The 20,630-nt window shown below is 40.3% G+C and overlaps 1 protein-coding gene across 4 annotated transcripts in view; it reads right to left on the reverse strand.

Annotated features, from left to right (window-relative positions):
- SP140 (SP140 nuclear body protein) overlaps window positions 1–20,630 on the reverse strand; it is a 73,092-nt gene that overhangs the window by 50,853 nt on the left and 1,609 nt on the right. For 2 of the 4 annotated variants that reach the window (XM_080798037.1, XM_080798038.1), the window contains exons 2-6: window positions 20,356–20,478; window positions 20,122–20,249; window positions 17,586–17,749; window positions 1,202–1,379; window positions 21–189 (exon numbers count right to left, since the gene is read on the reverse strand). In XM_080798037.1, the coding sequence (XP_080654163.1) occupies window positions 21–189; window positions 1,202–1,379; window positions 17,586–17,644 (406 nt within the window). In that variant the 5' untranslated portion in view covers window positions 17,645–17,749; window positions 20,122–20,249; window positions 20,356–20,478. The remainder of the gene's footprint in view (window positions 1–20; window positions 190–1,201; window positions 1,380–17,585; window positions 17,750–20,121; window positions 20,250–20,355; window positions 20,479–20,630) is intronic. The other 2 variants (XM_080798039.1, XM_080798040.1) reach the window with 1 other exon arrangement.

Below are 20,630 nucleotides of genomic sequence, written 5' to 3' on the forward strand. Positions count from 1 at the left end.
TTGTTGAAAGCTGTAATTACCATTTTGGAAGCTTCTGCAGATCTCAAGTAAGTCAGGATAGGCCTTTAGGTTAGGGTTGCTGAACAGTGCATCCAGAACTGTCTTGTCAAATGTCTTCTCCAGATCACTGAGCACATGATAGACCACTCTTTCCACTGGGACATGATTCCTACAAGCTTCTTGAAAATTCTTAAAAATATTGAACAGAAAATTATGTAGATATGGATTTGCAGGTTATAGAAGATGCAGATTGTAGCCCAGACCACTTGCTCTCTTGTGAAATGTTAGAATGTCGCATGTGTTTGGATGACTTCTTAAATAACCATCACAAAAATAGACCCTTATTTGAACGTCTCTGACACTGATGCACACTTTGAGGGAGGAATTTTGAAGAATAAAGGTGGCTTCAAAGTCGAATGATTGTGGAGGCTTCAAGAGCCTGGCTAGGATGCTTTAAGAGTGGTAATGACTGGTAATTAGAGGCCATTCTGTTGACAGGACAGTAACCACTGCCCTCCCACCAGGACTGACTGGTAATTAGAGGCCATTCTGTTGACAGGACAGTAACCACTGCCCTCCCACCAGGACTGACCTGCCCTGTCCTGAAGGGCTCCAGGAATTCAGGTGACCACTCTCCCCTACAATGAACGTGTCCAAAGGGCAAAGAAAATTCATAAAGACAAAGAGAATGCTTGTCCTCAGTGTCCCCAGGAGGACCCATTATTAACCTTCACCTGTGTCCTAGGGCTCCAGAAATTTCTGAAGAGCAAGAAATGATTTTGACTGAGAGCGTAAGCATTTGTCTCTGGATTTATCCTAACGTGACCCAGCTTGCCTGTGAGTTTCAATCATCTCAAGTTCAGATGTGTCAAATAAGAGGGCTTTGTAATGAAACATCGCCCAGTTCATTTATTTGCTTTTGGTTCCTGTTACTCGATTGTATAAATGTACCTAAGATGCACTGTAGTTTGTAACATCTCCAGTCCCAATCCAGCTCCATCTCTACCACCCATGCCCTTCTCCCCACATTTCCTACAGAAGAAGGAATGTTTTCTGTGTTGCTGTTTCTCCTGTCACCTCTTAACTTACAGGATGGTGGTGGTCCCCACACACAGAAGACCCTTGGGCCTGTTCATTGCACCCTGCAGTCTGGCAGAACATTGGTGGAGCTGGGCATCATAAGAAAAGTCTCCTCACTTACTTGGTACTTGTGCTCAGAGATAAAGCCACGGTCTCGGAGGCCCATAAGGAAAGGAAATGGCTTATTTATTGCACTTGCAATCTCCACCTTATTCTCTTTGAAGAACCTAAAAATAAACTCATAGAAAGCCTGCTCCTCTGGGGTTTGGTCTTCTAGGTTCTGGTTGCCTGTGAACATCCTGAGAAACAAAGACACATTACGAATTGAGTTTCCAAGAGACCTGTGGTGAGTGGAAGATTTTAGACATGAAAGATAATCACAGGAGAGCCAACTTGTATCCGATAGTGTTCTTGTGGAAGGACCAGAATAAATGGAATTTGTTTACTGAGAGAGTAATCAAGGATGCAGTAGAAGAAAACACTTCACTTAAGAAAGACTTGTATGTAGCAGTGAAAGAGTTCACCCTGTGGTAATCAAAACTACTGAGAAAGACTTTACCTGAACCTTCTAAAGAAAACATTGAATTTAAAAATGTTAACATCTTTACAGGAATTGATATGATATTGTGATAGCAAATTTTAGGTGTCAACTTGGAGGGGGTTTGGGGAAGAGAATAATATTTAAGTTGGTAGATTTTGAGTAGGTAGGCCCTCTGTAATGTGGGCCTCATCCAATCAGGTGAAGGCCCAGATAGAACAAAAAACCTGACCTTGCCATGAAGGCCCAGATAGAACAAAAAGACTGAAGAAATTCACCAACAGACCACTTTCATACCAGAACTATACCATCAGCTCTGATGGGACTCCAGCCTGCCAGCTCAATGGCAGATTTTGGAATTGCCAGGATCCATGTTCATGTGAGCTGATTCCTTTTATCTTTTAAGATTTTATTTATTTATTTGAAAGAGAGAAAAAGAGAGTGCATAAGCAGGTAGCCCAATGCAAGGCTCAATCCCAGGACCCTGGGATCATGACCAGAGCCGAAGGCAGATGCCTAACTGGCTGAGCCATCCAGGCACCCCACAAGCTAATTCTTTATAATAAATTTCTTTTACACATGCGCGCGCACACACACACACACACACACACACACACACTTTGTCCTTTCTGTTTCTCTGGAGAACCCTGACTAATACACACTGGTTTTTTTTTAAAGATTTTATTTATTTATTTGACAGACAAAGATCACATGTAGGCAGAGAGGCAGGCAGAGAGAGAGAGAAAGAGGAAGAAGCAAGCTCCCTGCCGAACAGAGAGCCCGATGCGGGGCTCGATCCCAGGACTCCGGGACCATGACCCGAGCCGAAGGCAGAGGCTTCAACCCACTGAGCCACCCAGGCACCCCATATGCACTGTTTTTAAAAGAAGTTCATAGACAAAAAAATACAAAAACAACTAAGATGATATTACAGAACATAGCACTGAACAGCAAGGTGTTTTTTCTTTAAACAAGGTATGCCTGATTTGTTTGCCTTTTTTCATGTATCATTATATTTATAATGTGTCCATATTGATATTTTTAAGTCAAATCAGTGCATTTAAATTGCTGTGTAATAATATTTTGCATAAATATAGACAATATTTACCTAATAATCCTTTACTGGTAAATGTTTAGGTCTATTCCGATTTTTTGTTCTTATGAGCAGTATTTTTGTGAACATCCTTGTTTAGATCTCCTTATGTGCACATAACAAGAATTCCTTTAGCTTATGTACCTAGAAGTTAATTGTACAGTAATTGTGTATACTACCCTCAAACTTTTAAGTTGCTAAGTTCTTTTTCAAAGTGATTGATTAGTTTACAGTCTTGCCAGAATTTCACAAGAGTTTTTCTTTAGACCTTTGTAGACACTAAGTATTGTCATACTTCAAAACTTCAATCACGATGGCTGTAAAGCCAACTTAATTTTGTTTTCGTCTATATCAGGAAGTATTTTCTGCAGTTAAAAGAACACATGCAAGAAGTAGCAGACTGAGACAACATCAGGTAGCAGGAGATGAGCTAGATAGCTTACCAAACCATTCTGAACACCTACAAATCCAACAGGAGATCAAAGATAAGAAGAGCAACAATTCTAGAAACAAAATCAACCACTTTCTGAAAGGTAGGACTGGTGGAGAAGTGAATCCAAAGTGATGGGAAGATAGACCGCAGGGGAAGGGCCTGGCTCCCGGCAAGCAGCAGAGCAACAGAGCACAAAATCAGAACTTTGAAAGTCTGCTCCACTGAGGGACACCACTCCTGAGGCTAAACTGGGGTGAAGCCCACGTGGGAACATGTGGCCTCAGGTCCCGCAGGGTCACAGAAGGATCAGGGCTGTCTGAGTGTCACAGAACTCACAGGTATTAGAGCGGGAAGCCGGCTACAGAGACAGAGACGAAGAGTGAGCTCTCAACTCAGGGTTACCTTGAACCATAATCCATGGCACAGGCCACTGCTCTGTGAGTGGGGTCCCCAGAAGATCCGGGGAGACACCCCCTGGAAGAGCTCAGGGATCTACAGGGTTCGGAGACTCTAGGCAGAGCTGCATGCCAGAGACAGAGATGCTTGGTCACAGGCTGGGTGAGCTCAGAGCGTGGCTGGAGGCCAGGGAGACGGGAGTGATTGAGCTTTTTTCTCTGAGGGTGCACTGAGGAGTGGGGCCCCGAGCTCTCGGCTCCTCCGGGCTGGAGACTGGGAGGCCGCCATTTTCATTCCTGTCCTCTGGAACTCTACGGAAAGCGTTCATGGAATAAAAGCTCCTGAAAGGGAACCCGAGCGGATTACTTAACCTGGCCCATGGTAAGGGCGGTGCAATTCCGCCTCAGGCAAAGACACTTGAGAATCACTACAACAGGCCCCTCCCTCAGAAGATGAACAAGAAATCCAGCCAAGACCAAGTTCATTTACCAAGGAGAACAGCGGAATTCCAGAGGAGGAGAAAGCAAAGCATGGAATTCATGGCTTTCTCCCCATGATTCTTTAGACTTGCAAAGTAAATTAATTTTTTCAATTTTTTTTTCTTCTGCTAATTTTTTTTTAACTTTTACCCTTTCCTCTTTTAACATTTTTAAACTAGTTTATCTTAACAATACCTTTCATTAAAAAAAAATAATCTTTTTTGAACCTTCATTATTATATTTTATCCTTCATTGTATCTAACTTTATTTTTTGTATACACATAGGGTTTTTTCTTCTAAAAAATTTGGGGTACAACTTCTTCTAATAGATCAAAATACACCCTAAATCTAACACCAGGCTTGTTGTAGTCTCCAGCCTGAGCAAATTCTCTCCACCTCCTTTTTCTTTATTCTCCCAACCAACTTACCTTATCAACTCCTTTTTCAGAAAATTTTAAAAAAACTTTTTTTTTCATCTTTATAGTCATATTCCATCCCTTCATTGTGTTTACCCTTATATATGTTTTTCATTCTTTAAAATTTTGGGATGTAGTTTCTTCTAAGAGACCAAAATACTCCCAAAATTAAGTGGGTGACCCTGTTCTAGTCACCAGTCTAATATATATATATTTTTTCTTTTTTTATATTTTTCTTTATTTGTTTCTTTTTTTAATTTTTTTTTTTCTGAACTTCTTTTTACCCGCTTTCTCCCCCACCACGATTTGGGGTCTCTTCTGATTTGGTTAAAGCACATTTTCCTGGGGTCTTTGCCACCCTTTTAGTATTTTATTTGCTCCTTCATATATTCTTATCTGGACAAAATGACAAGATGGAAAAACTCACCACAAAAAAAAGAACCAGAGGTAGTACCGAAGACTAGGGACCTAATCAATATGGTCATGGGTAATATGTCAGATCTAGAGTTCAGAATGACGATTCTCAAGGTTCTGGCCAGGCTCAAAAAAGGCATGGAAGATATTAGAGAAACCCTGTCCGGAGAGATAAAAGCCCTTTCTGGATAAATAAAAGAACTAAAATCTAACCAAGTTGAAATTTAAAAAAAGCTATTAATGAGGTGCAATTAAAAAATGGAGGTTCTTACTGCTAGGATAAATGAGACAGAAGAAAGAATTAGTGATATAGAAGACCAAATGACAGAGAGTAAAGAAGCTGAGCAAAAGAGAGACAAACAGCTACTGGACCATGAGGGGAGAATTTGAGAGATAAGTGATACCATAAGATGAAACAACATTAGAATAATTGGGATTCCAGAAGAAGAAGAAAGAGAGAGGGGAGCAGAAGGTATATTGGAGAGAATTATTGTAGAGGATTTCCCTAATTTGGCAAAGAGAAAGCCTCAAAATCCAGGAGGTGAGAGAACCCCACTCAAAATCAGTAAGAATAGGTCCACACCCCGTCATCTAATAGTAAAATTTACAAGTCTTAGCGACAAAGAGAAAATCCTGAAAGCAGCCCAGAACAAGAAGTCTGTAACATACAATGGTAAAAATATTAGATTGGCAGCAGACTTATGCACAGAGACCTGGCAGGCCAGAAGGAACTGGCATGATATATATAAATATATATATGATATATATTTAGAGTACTAAACAAGAAAGTCATGCAGCCAAAAATACTATATCCAGCTAGACTATCATTGAACATAGAAGGAGAGATAAAAAGCTTCCAGGACAAACAAAAACAGAAAGAATTTGCAAACACCAAACCAGCTCTACAGGAAATATTGAAAGGGGTCCTCTAAGCAAAGAGACACCCTAAAAGTAGTAGACCAGAAAGGAACAGAGATGATATATGGTAACAGTCACCTTACAGGCAATACAATGGCCCTAAATTCATATCTCTCAATAGTTACCCTGAATGTAAATGGGCTAAATGACCCAATCAAAAGACACAGAGTATCAGAATGGATTAAAAAAAAAAATCCATCAATATGCTGCCTACAAGAAACTCATTTTAGACCCGAAGACACCTCCAGATTTAAAGCGAGGGGGTGGAAAACAATTTACCATGCTAATGGACATCAAAAGAAAGCTGGGGTGGCAATCCTTATATCAGATCAATTAGATTTTAAGCCAAAGACTATAATAAGAGATGAGGAAGGACACTATATCATACTCAAAGGGTCAGTCCCACAAGAAGACCTAACAATCTTAAATATCTATGCCCCTAACATGGGAGCAGCCAACTATATAAACCAATTAATAACAAAATCAAAGAAATACATCGACAGTAATATAATAATAGCAGGGACTTTAACACTCCCCTCACTGAAATGGACAGATCATCTAAGCAAAAGATCAACAAGGAAATAAAGGCCTTAAATGACACACTGGACCAGATGGACATCACAGTTATATTCAGAACATTCCATCCCAAAGCAACAGAATACACATTCTTCTCTGGTGCACATGGAACATTCTCCAGAATAGATCACATCCTGGGTCATAAATCAGGTCTCAACCAGTATCAAAAAATTGGGATCATTCCCTGCATATTTTCAGACTACAATGCTCTAAGGTAGAACTCAATCACAAGAGGAAATTTGGAAAGAACCCAAAACATGGAGACTAAACAGCATCCTTCTAAAGAATGAATGGGTCAACCAGGAAATTAAAGAAGAATTGAAAAAATTCATGGAAACAAATGATAATGAAAACACAATGGTTCAAAATCTTTGGGACACAGCAAAGGCAGTCCTGAGAGGAAAGTATATAGTGATACAAGCCTTTCTCAAGAAACAAGAAAGGTCTCAAATACACAACCTAACCCTACACCTAAAGGAGCTGGAGAAAGAACAAAAAAAAAAAAAAAAAAAAAAAAGCCTAAACCCAGCAGGAGAAGAGAAATAATAAAGATCAGAGCAGAAATCAATGAAATAGAAACCAAAAAAACAATAGAACAAATCAGCAAAACTAGGAGCTGGTTCTTTGAAAGAATTAATAAGATTGATAAACCCCTAGCTAGACTTATCAAAAAGAAAAGAGAAAGCACCCAAATAAATAAAATCATGAATGAAAGAGGAGAGATCACAACCAACACCAAAGAAATACAAACAACTATAAGAACATATTATGAGCAACTCTTTGCCAACAAATTTGACAATCTGGAAGAAATAGATGCATTCCTAGAGACATATAAACTACCACAACTGAACCAGGAAGAAATAGAAAACCTGAACAGACCCATAACCAGTAAGGAGATTGAAACAGTCATCAAAAATCTCCAAACAAACAAAAGCCCATGGCCAGACAGCTTCCCAGGGGCATTCTACCAAACATTTAAAGAATTAATTCTTGGGGCGCCTGGGTGGCTCAGTGGGTTAAAGCCTCTGCCTTCGGCTCAGGTCATGATCCGAGGGTCCTGGGATCGAGCCCCACATTGGGCTCTCTGCTCCGCAGGGAGCCTGCTTCCTCCTCCTCCTCTCTCTCTCTCTCTCTGCCTGCTTGTGATCTCTGTCTGTCAAATAAATAAAAATCTTAAAAAAAAAAGAATTAATTCTTATTCTCCTGAAACTATTCCAAAAAATAGAAACGGAAGGAAAACTTCCTAACTTATTTTATGAGGCCAGCATTATCTGGATCCCATCAAAAAAGAGAATTACAGACCAATATTCTTGATGAACACAGATGCAAAAATTCTCACTAAAATACTAGCCAATAAGATCCAACAGTACATTAAAAGGATTATTCACCACGACCAAGTGGGATTTATTCCAGGTCTGCAATGTTGGTTCAACATCTGCAAATCAATCAATAGTGAATCAATCAATAGCAAATCAATCAATAATGAAAGAATACATTAATAAAAGAAAGAACAAGAACTATATGATACTCTCAATAGATGCTGAAAAAGCATTTGACAAAGTACAGCATCCCTTCCTGATCAAAACTCTTCAAAGTGTAGGGATAGAGGCACATACCTCAATATTATCAAAGTCATCTATGAAAAACCCACCACAAATATCATTCTCAATGGAGAAAAACTGAGAGCTTTTCCACTAAGGTCAGGAACATGGCAGGGATGTCCATTATCACCACTGCTATTCAACATAGTACTAGAAGTCCTAGCCTCAGCAATCAGACAACAAAAAGAAATTAAAGGCATCCAAATCAGCAAAGAAGAAGTCAAACTATCACTCTTCCCAGATGATATGATACTATATGTGGAAAACCCAAAAGACTCCACTCCAAGTCTGCTAGAATTTGTACAGAAATTCAGTAAAGTGTCAGGATATAAAATCAATGCACAGAAATCAGTTGCATTTCTTTACACCAGCAACAAGACAGAAGAAAGAGAATTAAGGAGTCCATCCCATTCACAATTGCACCCAAAACCATAAGATACCTAGGAATAAACCTAACCAAAGAGGCAAAGAATCTATATTCAGAAAACTATAAAATACTCATGAAAGAAATTGAGGAAGACACGAAGAAATGGAAAAATGTTCCATGCTCATGGATTGGAAGAGCAAATATTGTGAAAATGTCTATGCTATCTAAAGCAATCTACACATTTAATGCAATCCCTATCAAAATCCCATCCATTTTTTTAAAGAAATAGAACAAATAATCCTAAAATTTATATGGAACCAGAAAAGACCTCAAATAGCCAAGGGAATATTGAAAAAGAAAGCGAAAGTTGGTAGCATCACAATTACGGACTTCAAGCTCTATTACAAAGCTGTCATCATCAAGACAGTATGGTACTGGCACAAAAACAGACACATAGATCAATGGAACAGAATTGAGAGCCCAGAAATAAACCCTCAACTCTATGGTCAACTAATCTTCGACAAAACGGGAAAGAATGTTCAATGGAAAAAAGGCAGCCTCTTCAACAAATGGTGCTGGGAAAATTGGACAGCCACATGCAGAAAGATGAAATTGGACCACTTCCTTACACCACACACGAAAATAAACTCAAAATGGATGAAGGACCTCAATGTGAGAAAGGAATCCATCAAAATCCTTGAGGAGAACACAGGCAGCAACCTCTTCGACCTCAGCCACAGCAACTTCTTCCTAGGAACATTGCCATAGGCAAAGGAAGCAAGGGCAAAAATGAACTATTGGGACTTCAACAAGATCAAAAGCTTTTGCACAGCAAAGGAAACAGTTAACAAAACCAAAAGACAACTGACAGAATGGGAGAAGATATTTGCAAATGACATATCAGATAAAGGGCTAGTATCCAAAATCTATAAGGATCTTAGCAAACTCAACACCCAAAGAACAAATAATCCAATCAAGAAATGGGCAGAGGACATGAACAGACATTTCTGCAAAGAAGACATCCAGATGGCCAACAGACACATGAAAAAGGGCTCCACATCACTCAGCATCAGGTAAAGACAAATCAAAACCACAATGAGATACCTCCTCACACCAGTCAGAATGGCTAAAATTAACAAGTCAGGAAATGATAGATGCTGGCGAGGATGAGGAGAAAGGGGAACTCTCCTACACTGTTGGTGGGAATGCAAGCTGGTGCAACCACTCTGGAAAACAGTAAGGAGGTTCCTCAAAAAGTTGAAAATAGAGCTACCCTATGACCCAGCAATTGCACTACTGGGTATTTACCCTAAAGATACAAACATAGTGATCCAAAGGGGCACGTGCACCCGAATGTTTATAGCAGCAATGTCCACAATAGCCAAACTATGGAAAGAACCTAGATGTCCATCAACAGATGAATGGATAAAGAAGATGTGGTGTATATATACAATGGAATACTATGCAGCCATCCAAAGAAATGAAATCTTGCCATTTGTGATGACATGGATGGAACTAGAGGGTATTATGCTTAGCGAAATAAGTCAATAGACGAAAGACAACTATCGTGTGATCTCCCTGATATGAGGAAGTGGAGATGCAACATGGGAGGTTTGGGGGGTTGGAAAAGAATAAATGAAACAAGATGAAGAATTTGAGAGGCAGCGTGGCGGGTTTGGGGGTAGGGAAGGAAAAAATAAAACAACATCGGATCGGGGAGGGAGACAAACCATAAGAGACTCTTAATGTCACAAAACAAACTGAGGGTGGGGGGGGAGGAGGGTAGGGAGAGGGTGTTGGGGTTATGGACATTGGGGAGGGTATGTGCTATGGTGAGTTCTGTGAAGTATGTAAACCTGGTGATTCACAGACCTGTACCATGGGGCTAATAATACATTGTATGTTTATTAAAAAAATTAAAAAAAAAAAAAGAACACATGTAGTGCACATGATCTGCCATCAAGGCATCACAAACTGTGCCCCAGCATTCTTTCCCTTAATCCTGTTCTGTCTGGTGTGTTTCTTAAGATTCCATTGTATAATATAATTAAAATCACTGACATTTGGGGCACCTGGGTGGCTCAGTAGGTTAAGCGGCCCACTCTTGATTTCAGTTCAGGTCATGATCTTCAGGTGGTGAGGTCGAGCCCCACGTCAAGCTCCAGGTTTAGTGTGGAGTCAACTTGTCCCTCTCCTTCTGCTCCTCCCTCCACTCATGTTCTCTCTCTCTCAAAATCACAGACTTAGGGGCGCCTGAGTGGCTGAGTTGTTAAGCATCTGCCTTCAGTTCAGGTCATGATCCCAGGGTCCTGGGATCGAGCCCCACATCAGGCTCCCTGCTCAGCAGAAAGCCTGCTTCTCCCTCTCCCACTCCCCCTGCTTGTGTTCCCTCTCTCACTGTGTCTCCCTCTGTCAAATAAATAAATAAAATCTTTTTTTAAAAATCACAGACTTAAATGAAACCATGCAATGAATGTTATTCTGCTACACAGTATTCTGTAAGCAGAATACTAAACTGAATATTCTCTGCCTAAAAAAATCCTACTCTTTTTCAAGAACACCTTGGTTATCACCTATAAGAACTTTTCTTCACATTCTCCTATCTAACATGTTCCTTAATCTGTTTGCCTCTATTAGACAAGATCATTCTTGGTTATTCCAGATTGTTCTTTGACCCCACTGTGTGGTATCATAAACAAGGATGGTAAGGCAGAGTTTTGCAAAAGCCTGTTCAATTTGCCCATTCCACAATGAGCCTGCACAAAGACAAGTACAGACTCTGGATGCAGATCACTTGAGGACAAATCCTGGCTATGCTTCCTACTTGCTCTAACCTTGGCCATCTTTCTGAGATTCAGTTGCCTGATGTGACACAGGAGTAGTGATAATATCCATTTACAGGATTTGGGGAAACTTGAGTAAGACTGTATGTTGAGTATTTAGAACAATTGCACAGCAAATCTTCTTAGTGAACAACAAATGGAAAAAAATCTCTAGGAAAATGTACAAGGGGTAGCTCTCTTGCACCCATCTTCACCTGCAGGGGTAAGAATGGCATTCTACATCATAAAATTAGGTTAGAGCTCCTCCCATAAGATTTCAAGTAACAGTCACAATAATATATGTTATTCTCTGGTCTAATATAGAGACATGTGTATATTAAAAAATAAGACTCATTCTGTATCTAAACCTGTCCATGTAAGTGTTATCTATACATGGAGACCTGTAAGACCCCTGGATTCCAAACATTATGGTCAAGCCTGAGAAAAATTATTTCTAAACCGAAAAAGCTTTGTAATTCTGGATCTTACTCAATAGGTGGTTCCCCTGGCTGATAGTGTCTTAATAAACCTCTCTATAATTCTAAAAGGTGTAAACATTTGTAAGATTTTTCTATCCCACATTAAGAGGGTCATTGGGACTTCCCATTATAAATATGCATTAGAACAGAATGAAAACCATTCCTTCCCTGAATTCCTTTAAAAACGAAAATGACTTCTGGTTAAAGCTAGTTGACCCAAGCCAAGTGCTTTGCCCTCAGACTAGAGAGCTCCCTAAAATGGGAGTAAAGGAATTAAAGGCACAATAACTAAGGGAAGGGAGTTAGGTGAGAAATTGAAACCAAAGTCTGAAAGAACAAAAGTGGTCTGGGTGCTTACTGCTGTAGCTGGTAGCCAAGGACCCCCGAGGCAAGGAAGGAGTCCATCCAGTATATCCTGCAGCCCCGAGAGGCAGTGGGGCCTGGGAGGGAGATTCAAGCATTAACCAGCAGGATTGCTTGAAAGGCAAAATACTGAACGCCCCCATGCACATCCATGCAGGAGACTCGAGGCTGCTTAAGAAAAATAGAGATGACTCGGGGCGGGGGGGTTGGGGGGAGCCTTCACCCTCAGGCATTTGGGATTCACAAAGCCAAGACTGCAGATTTTCAAGCCCATCTCATTAAATGGAGTTCCACACTAGCACCTCAGTCCCTTGCCCTTAAGTAGGAACAAACAACAGGCCACAAGCATTTGCGCAAACCTACCACAGGAAGGAGTAGAACCAAGATGAGCAAAGAATAAAAATGACCCCAGCATACACAGAAATAGTGCTGGGGACAGAAGAGAGTTTCCAAAAAACAAGTATTGTCGTACAGATAGGAGCATATATTGTTTCCAGGATGACATGAAGAAAAGATCAGAAAATAAGAACACAGTGGGCCTGGAAATTTAAAATGGTTGTTAAGATTTAAAAAGAGAAGACAAAAAGGTTAGTGAAAGTGTTTATAAAATAAGAGAATCTTCCCAGAACACAGTGGGGAAAAAAGGGGAGGAACCAACCAACTAATCTTGAAACCCTCAATGTCTAAAACAGTTATTCAAATCTACAGATTCAGAGGTAAAAGGAAATGACTCAAAAATATATACTCTGTTCAGTTATTCATGTGTGAAGGCAAGATACTTGTGCAAGGTACACTGTGCTGAGCAGAGCATAACCTACACCTGAAACTAAAGTAACATCGTGTGGCAACCAAACTTCAATTAAAACAAATCGTTGTGCAAAGGCTCAAAAAATATTTCTCTCCTGCACCATCTATGTTGGTCCCACAATTTTCTTTAAGAGATTATTTATTTTTTGGAGTGAGAGAACAAGAGAAGGGAAGGGGCAGGGCAAGAGGGAGAAGCAGACTCTCTTCTGAACAGGGAGCCCAACACCGGGCTTGATCCCATGACCCTGAGATCATGATCTAGGCCAAAGGCAGACACTTAACTGACTGAGCCACCTAGGTGTCCCAGTCACACAATTTTTAATGCCATTTCTTTACTTCTGGGCAAAGGTAAGATTACATCTTCCTGTCTCCTTGGACTAATAGGCATCACTTTGGCAGAATTCCAAGCTAACACCTGATTAGCCATGCTCACTTCTCCTCTGTTACAGTGGCTGTCATTTCTTATGGCCGCTACTCATCAGCCAGAGACAGAGTCCAAGGTGAGGGTTCCCTGAAGCAGAGGTCATTGACCCACTGAAATTTTAGAATCGCTATTGCAATAGAATAATCTACTCCATTCTTACTGACACATTCTCTAGAAAAATTATTTGATGATGTACTACAAAAAGAGAATTAAGAAATCAATACCAGCAAAGTTTTGTTATAAAGGAAGTAGAAGCATCACCCAAACCAGTTAAAATAGTGATGTCTAAAACCTATAAATTTTATTTGAAAACAAAAGCACATCTCAAAGGTTATTTTTTTTTAATTTTTAAAAGATTTTATTTACTTATTTATTTTAGAGAGAGAAAGAGAGAGAGATCACAGAGGAAGAGGGAGAAACAGACTCACCACTGAGCAGGGAGCCCAATGCAGGGCTCCATCCCAGGACCCTGAGATCAGGACCTGAGCCAAGGCAGAAGCTCAACTGACTGAGCCATCCTGGTACCCCTCAAAAATTACTTTAAAATAGTGAAAAAATAAAATTAAATTAAAAAAATTAAAAAAATAAATGGTATAATTATTCAGGGAATAAATAAATAAATAAAAACAAAAAATAAAATAGTGATTCTCAAAGTATGGTCTGGGGACCCCTGGGATTATATAAGACCCTTTTAGGTATGACCAGGGTCAAAACTGTTTTCATAATAGTACTAAGACATTATTAACCCTTTTCCTCTCTTGTCATGTCACACATGTATAGTGGAATTTCCCAGGGAATACATGTTCTGTGGCATCACAAAAGATTGAATGCAGAGCTGATAGGAGAATCTAGCTATCTTCTACTGAGGCAACTATTAAAGAGATCTGTGAAAATGTAAAGCATTGCTAATCTTCTTATTAATTTACTTTCTTTTAGAAAACACAGTTATTTTTCATAAAATATGTCATTTATATTAGCAGGTAATGAGTACCTTATTTTTTTAATGAACAAATAAATATTTAAGTGCTCAGTTTTAATTCCTAATATGGCAAGTATCATATAGATGTAATCATATAGATGGGGTTCTCACTGATTTCCTATTTTCAAATGATCTAAGAGATACTGTTTGTTCAAAGTAATAATAGCAACTATGTGATTAGAGCATTTGGATAAGCAAAATGACAACAGCAATGTTGATAAGGACAGGAAGGAGAAGTTGGTGACATTCTAAGATTCCTGCATCTTCCATGAAGCAGAACAATGTAATTTGAAAACATGGATATGAAGAAAATAAATGATATTAAGCAAAGTAAAAATAAATAAGTAAATAAATAACTAACAGATATGACTAGTTGTAAATATATATTGCAACCTCTAGGGAAAGCACTTAAAACATTTAAAACACTTAATAAATAAATAAGTAAATAAATAAGTAAATAAATAAGTAAAAAAATAAATAAGTAAATAAATAACTAACAGATATGACTAGTTGTAAATATATATTGCAACCTCTAGGGAAAGCACTTAAAACATTTAAAAATGTTTTAAAAGAAATGTAATTCATATACCAGGGGAGAAGAGAAAATGGGGTCATAAAATGTTCAAATAAAACCATAAAAGGCAGAAAAAGATAAGAAGAAAAAGTAGAAACAAAGACAAAAATAATGAGTAGAAAACAGTTGCAAACATGTAGCTATTGATCCAAGTACACAAATACTCTATATGTGAATGATCTCAATGTAACAATTAAAAGACAAAGATCAATAGAGTGGAAAAAATAAAACAAAAAAACACCCAACTATTTGCTGTCCATAAGAAAGCCACCTTAAACATAAAAACATAGATAAGATGAAAGTGAAGGGATGGAGAAAGATATACCATGCCAATGTTAATCAAAGGAAAGCCATAGTAGCTATATTAATTTCAGACAAAGAAGACTTCAGAACAAGGAAAATTGTCAGAGCTAAAAATGAGCATTATATAGTGATAGACGGGTCAGTTTCTCCAGGAAGACACAGGAATCCTTCATATGCATGCAACTAACAAAGTAGCATCAAAGTACATGATCCAAAAATTGATAGAACTACAAGGAGAAATAGACGAGTCCTCTACAACTGTTGAAGACCTCAATGCCCCTATTTTAGTAATTAATAGATCAAGCAAGCAGAAAATCAGTAGGAATATAGTTGACCTGAAAAGCACCATCAATCAACCTGATCTAATTGCCATTTATAGAATATTCCACTCAATAACAACAAAATACACATACCCCTCAAATTCACATATGCCATAAAATGTGCCATATTCTGAGCTATAAAACATACCCTAAAATTTTTTAAGGATAGAAATCATTTAAAAATATGTTCTTGGAGCATAATGAAATAGAAGTAGAAGTAACAGATAGCTGGAAAATTCCCGCAAATACTTGGAATTAAAGAACACACTTCTAGGTTAAAGAGGAAATATCCAGAGAAATTATAAAATAGTTGGAGCTAAATTAAAAGAAAAACACAGCTTACTAAAATTTAAGGGATGTAGCAAAAGCAGTGCTTAGGAAAATATGCAGCACTGAATACACATATTAGACAAGAAGAAAGATCTAAATGAATAATCTAAACTTCCACCTGTAGAAACAAAAAAAAAAAAGAGAGAGAGAGAGAAACTGAGAGCTAATGCAAGCAGAAAAAAATAAATCATAAAAATTAGAGTAGAAATCAATGAAACTGAAAACAGGAAAACATCAGAGAATATCAATGAAGTCAAAGCTGATTTTGGGGGGAAAATCAATAAAATTGATAGACCTCTAGAAAAGCTAACAAAGAGAGAAGATAGACATTACTTATATCAGAAATGAAAGAGGGATCATCACTATCAATCCCATGGATGTTAAAAAGATAGCAGAGAAATAATACCATGGAAAACTCTACAACGAAGAATTTGGTAGAAGATGAAACAGACAAATTCCTTAACAGACACAAACTACCAAAGTTCACACAAGCAGAAACAATCACCTGAATAACCTATATCTACTAAAAGAATTGGATCGATGATTAACAGACCTCCAAAAGGAATGTCTGGGTGGCTTAGTTGGTTGAGCACTTGACTCTTGAGTTAGGCTCAAGTCATGATCTCCATGTGTGGGATCAAGGCAGCATCAGACTCCTTGCTCAGCTTGAAGTCTGCTTGTGATTCTCTCTCTCCCTCTCCCTGTGCCCTCCTCCCCAACCCTACCCCACTCATGGTTGTGTGTGCACACACGTATGGGCTCTCTCTCTCTCTCTCTCTCAAACAAACAAATAAAATCTTTAAAAAAAAAATAGATCTCCAAAAAAGAAAAGCACCAGACCCAGGTGGTATCACGAGTGAATTCTATGGAACATTTAAAGAAAAAAATAATACCAGTTCCCTCCAATCTTTTCCAGAAAATAGAAGAAGAGGCATCACGCCCCAACTCATTTTATGAGGTCAGCGTTATCCCACCCTCACTTCTCAGTGCCTTCCTTTCCCTGCCTGGAGTCCAAGGACTGGCTAGACTCAAGCGTGCTCATCTCCCATCTCTCAGGACCAGGTGGAGGAGCAGCTGTGGGCTGCATCCTTGGCTTCCAGGAGGGAGGGGCTGGGTGCTGAGGACCTACCTGGCTTTTCTGCAATGGTGGGTGACTTTCTCGGGTCTGGCCAGCACTGGAGTTGGGTTAGAGGGGTTTCCATACCCTTCTACATTACTTTAATTTCTAACAAGAATGTGTTGATGTCTTTATCTTGTATTTTTAGAAGACAAATTCCCTCCTTCCCTAGTCAAATGTGTAACACCCCGGAACAGATAAAGCAATGTCTCCCTCCCTACCTGGTTGCCTTTGTCAGTATTGGATCTGCTTTCACTTCCCCTAACTCGTTGGTGTTCAGGGGCCCTGCTTAGATGAGCTCTGAGCAGAACTATCCCCTGGCTACCCAGAAACCAGAAGTTTGATAACAGGCATCCAATTTCAATGTTACTTTTTCTAAAAGAAACTTTTCTGGGCAGAGTTGTCTTTGGGGGATTGGGGTAGGGAGAGAGGAGACATGGGAGCAATGAGAAGATTTGTAGGGCATGGGAGTCATGGAACCCCGCAGCGAGGCCTCAGGAGGATCAGTTCCACCCATGCCGGTCCAGCTGCATGACTTTTGCAAAAAAATAAAAGGGTGACATGAGTCAAGGTGGCCCCAAGTTTCCCCAGCAGCTATACTGCTGTGATTTAAGAAATCTGATCTGCCCATTATTGATTTACGTGGAATCTTTTTCTGTCATATACCTATGGAATGAGTCTGGGAAGACAGAAATAACCAATGTAGACACCGACCTCACGGGAGATAGGGATCAAGGACAGGAGGTGAGGACTGACCTGCGGCTGAGGTGGCTGCCTCCACCCGCCATCTTCCACTGCCAGCCCCACTGGGTCATGGAGCTAGCCCAGGATCAACCTTGAGCAGACGTTTACTCCCTTTGTGCCTCCCCGGAGCTCTGAGGAGAATGTCTACCAATTGATTGATCTCTCAAGTGTGGCACCTAAAGGGTAAAAGTGAAATCACTGAACAGCGTGATGTGACTGCACCGACACAACGTCCCCCTCCGTGCCCAATCTCTAAGGCGGTTCTCAGCCCTGGGGACAAGGGGCAGGGCCAGCTGGGTTTCCACAGCAGACAGGTCACTGTTTGTGCAAAGGAAGGAGAACAGAAAGGTTGATTTCACACAAATAGATCCAGGTTGTTCGTGGTGAGGGGGCATAGTATATGGGGGCAGGAAGTGAACCCCATGTTTGCTCCAGCCTCTCTCTGCTCAGGTGGTCATGAGAAGGAAAGAAGGAAAGCCAGACATTTCAGATCTTCTCTGAAATGGTGGACTGGCCTGGCATGGTACTCAGCCTGAACCAGAACAGCATTATAAGATGGGGAAGATGTTCCTCAAATTGCCGGAAAGCAGCCAGAGGCCAGAGAAAACTCCCGACTCCTGCAACCAGAGGGAAGTTCCAAGTTTGTGCAGAGAAGCCTGGTGTGCCATTCTTAATTTCTTAAATTCACGGGCACTTTACAGATGCATCCAAGGTGATGAGAAAAACTGAGCTTCAACTCATCACTGAAGTCAGGGTGACAGGCTTCCCAAGGGATGGGGAAAGGGTTTGGTACTGACATTACCTAGACCTTAAAGGACGACGTGATGCTAGCTACCAAGGGCATCACATTCATGTTTGTATGTAATTTTTTCACACGTAGCCAGCCTTTCATTCTGTAAAGGATTTGAAGCCACTTACGAAACCACACTGTATCAGCATAAAGTTGGAAGATAAAGAAATGGGAGCAAAGCACAAATAAAATAAACAAAACTGGAGGACTAGAAATCCTGGTAGGACAATGGATCCAAGTCAGGCAAATGGGAGCCAAAGCATCTGTAGAGTCCAGGTCCTCTATCAGCGCAGTGGGCCAAAGCAGGTGAGGCCTGGGGGACCGGAAGCAAAGCAGGATGTTTCTAAAGTATGTTCCACTGAATCCTGCCTCTTCCAGCTCATTATAACTGTGCTAGAAATTTGCACAGATCTGTTTGCAAAGTGTAGAAGGCCAGAGACTTCTATCCTTCTGCACACTTCAGCTCTTTCTTTCCTCCAAAGAAGTGAACATCCATCCGGGTGGGACAGATTCCATATTCTGGAATATTGATGAGGACATCCTTACCAGTGGGTGGGGCCTACAAGCTTAGCAGGTGCTGCACACACATGGGACTGCCTGCAGCCACCTGCTGCCCGTCCTTTCTCTCTCCCTCTCTCACTTTGTGGGTCAAAGGAGCTGTGAAGCTGAGCTGAGTGGCCCAGGCAAGGCCTGGCACAGACTATGAGAACCCACTGCGGTGTCTCCTTTCTCTCCTCTTCTTGCCCTTAAGCAGCAAGCAGACCCAGGCCACCACTCAGCTGGACAATGACATAAATGTACCAGCTTCTTTTGCTTAGAAACACAAGGTCTTTGGCATTCCTCAGGGGTACTCCCATCGAGTTTACAAGAAAGCCCTAGTTTGCGGTATCCTGCATTAGCCCAGATAACAACCGACTGGAATTTTAGCATGTATCTCCCTCTATCTTCTTTTTCCCTATGTTCACTAGAGAACCAATCTCCCTGAGATAACAGATCCTGGACCAAAACCATCTATGCCCATCAGATAGTCCCTGGTTCCTAACACAGGGTAGAGTTGTTTTCTTTTTTCTTCCCTATGACCCGTAAGATAAGAAGATTCTGGCCTCTGTCCTGTCTCTGTTTTCCCACCCAGATTTAGGCCAAGTAGGTGGGAACCTCTGAAGGCCAGTCAATGCTTTCTTTATAACTGAAAAATTCCTCTCCATCTTGGTAAGTGTGCTAAGATCTGGCACTTAGAATCGTGTAGTCCTAATCACAATCCAGTGCTAGAAGTTAATATGCTACCTTGCTCCTTGCCAAAATCTACCAGACTCCCATCTTTGAACACTAATGGGATGTCTACTCCGTTTGTGTCCAGGCAGGTCAGATAACCAAGCTCAGACAGAGCATACTTCTGTGAAGACTCATTGTCCACAATTCATTCTGATACCAACTTTTAGTCAGTTGGAGTTTTGGGGTACGAGTAATCAAAACTGACACTGGCTAATTCAGGCAGAAAATCAACTTCTTAGACGTATGTTGGGTAACTCCCAGAATTTACAGGATGGCCAAGGACTGAGATAAGAAAATAACCAGTCTGGGCAGTAAGATCCTAAGCCCAGGTCATTTCACGGACCTCAGATCCATGGTATGTGGCCACTGATTTGGCAATGTGTTCTTTCCATTCTGGTTAGAAAGGAGGGTGGAAGGGGTTTTAGTTCCTGAATGACACATAAGCACACTCATTTACAGCTTTGTCTCAGGGTTATATTAACTCACCTGTCCTTTGTCATAAAATAGAAGAGATCTGGATCACCTGGACATCCCGCAGAACATCACACTGATCAGTTACATTGGTGACATCATGGTGATAGGATAGGATGAACGAGAGTTGGCCAGCACACCTGCTGAAGAGTAATAATATGGACCCTCAACAACGGAGGAATAATATCGACCCTCAATCTCAAGAGCATCATGACGACCCCAAGAAGCCATATATCAAAATGTACATACTGTATGTTTTCATTTCTGCAAAACTTTGATACCGGCAAAAAGAATCTGCAGTAACAGGAAGCACATCAGTGACTGCCTGATGCTGCGGTTGGGGAGGAGGCTATTTGCAAATGAGGGAACTTCCTGGAATGAAGGAAATGATTTATATTTTAATCGTAATTATGATTACATTGTTAAAACTCATCGAGTTAAACAGACACTTAAGATGAATGCATTTTTATGCCTCAATAAAATTGAGCTAAAAAGGAATTATGCATAATTTTAGTAAATTCTCA

The sequence above is a fragment of the Martes martes genome, assembly GCF_963455335.1.
Source record: "Martes martes genome assembly, chromosome: 3".
NCBI lineage: Eukaryota > Metazoa > Chordata > Mammalia > Carnivora > Mustelidae > Martes > Martes martes.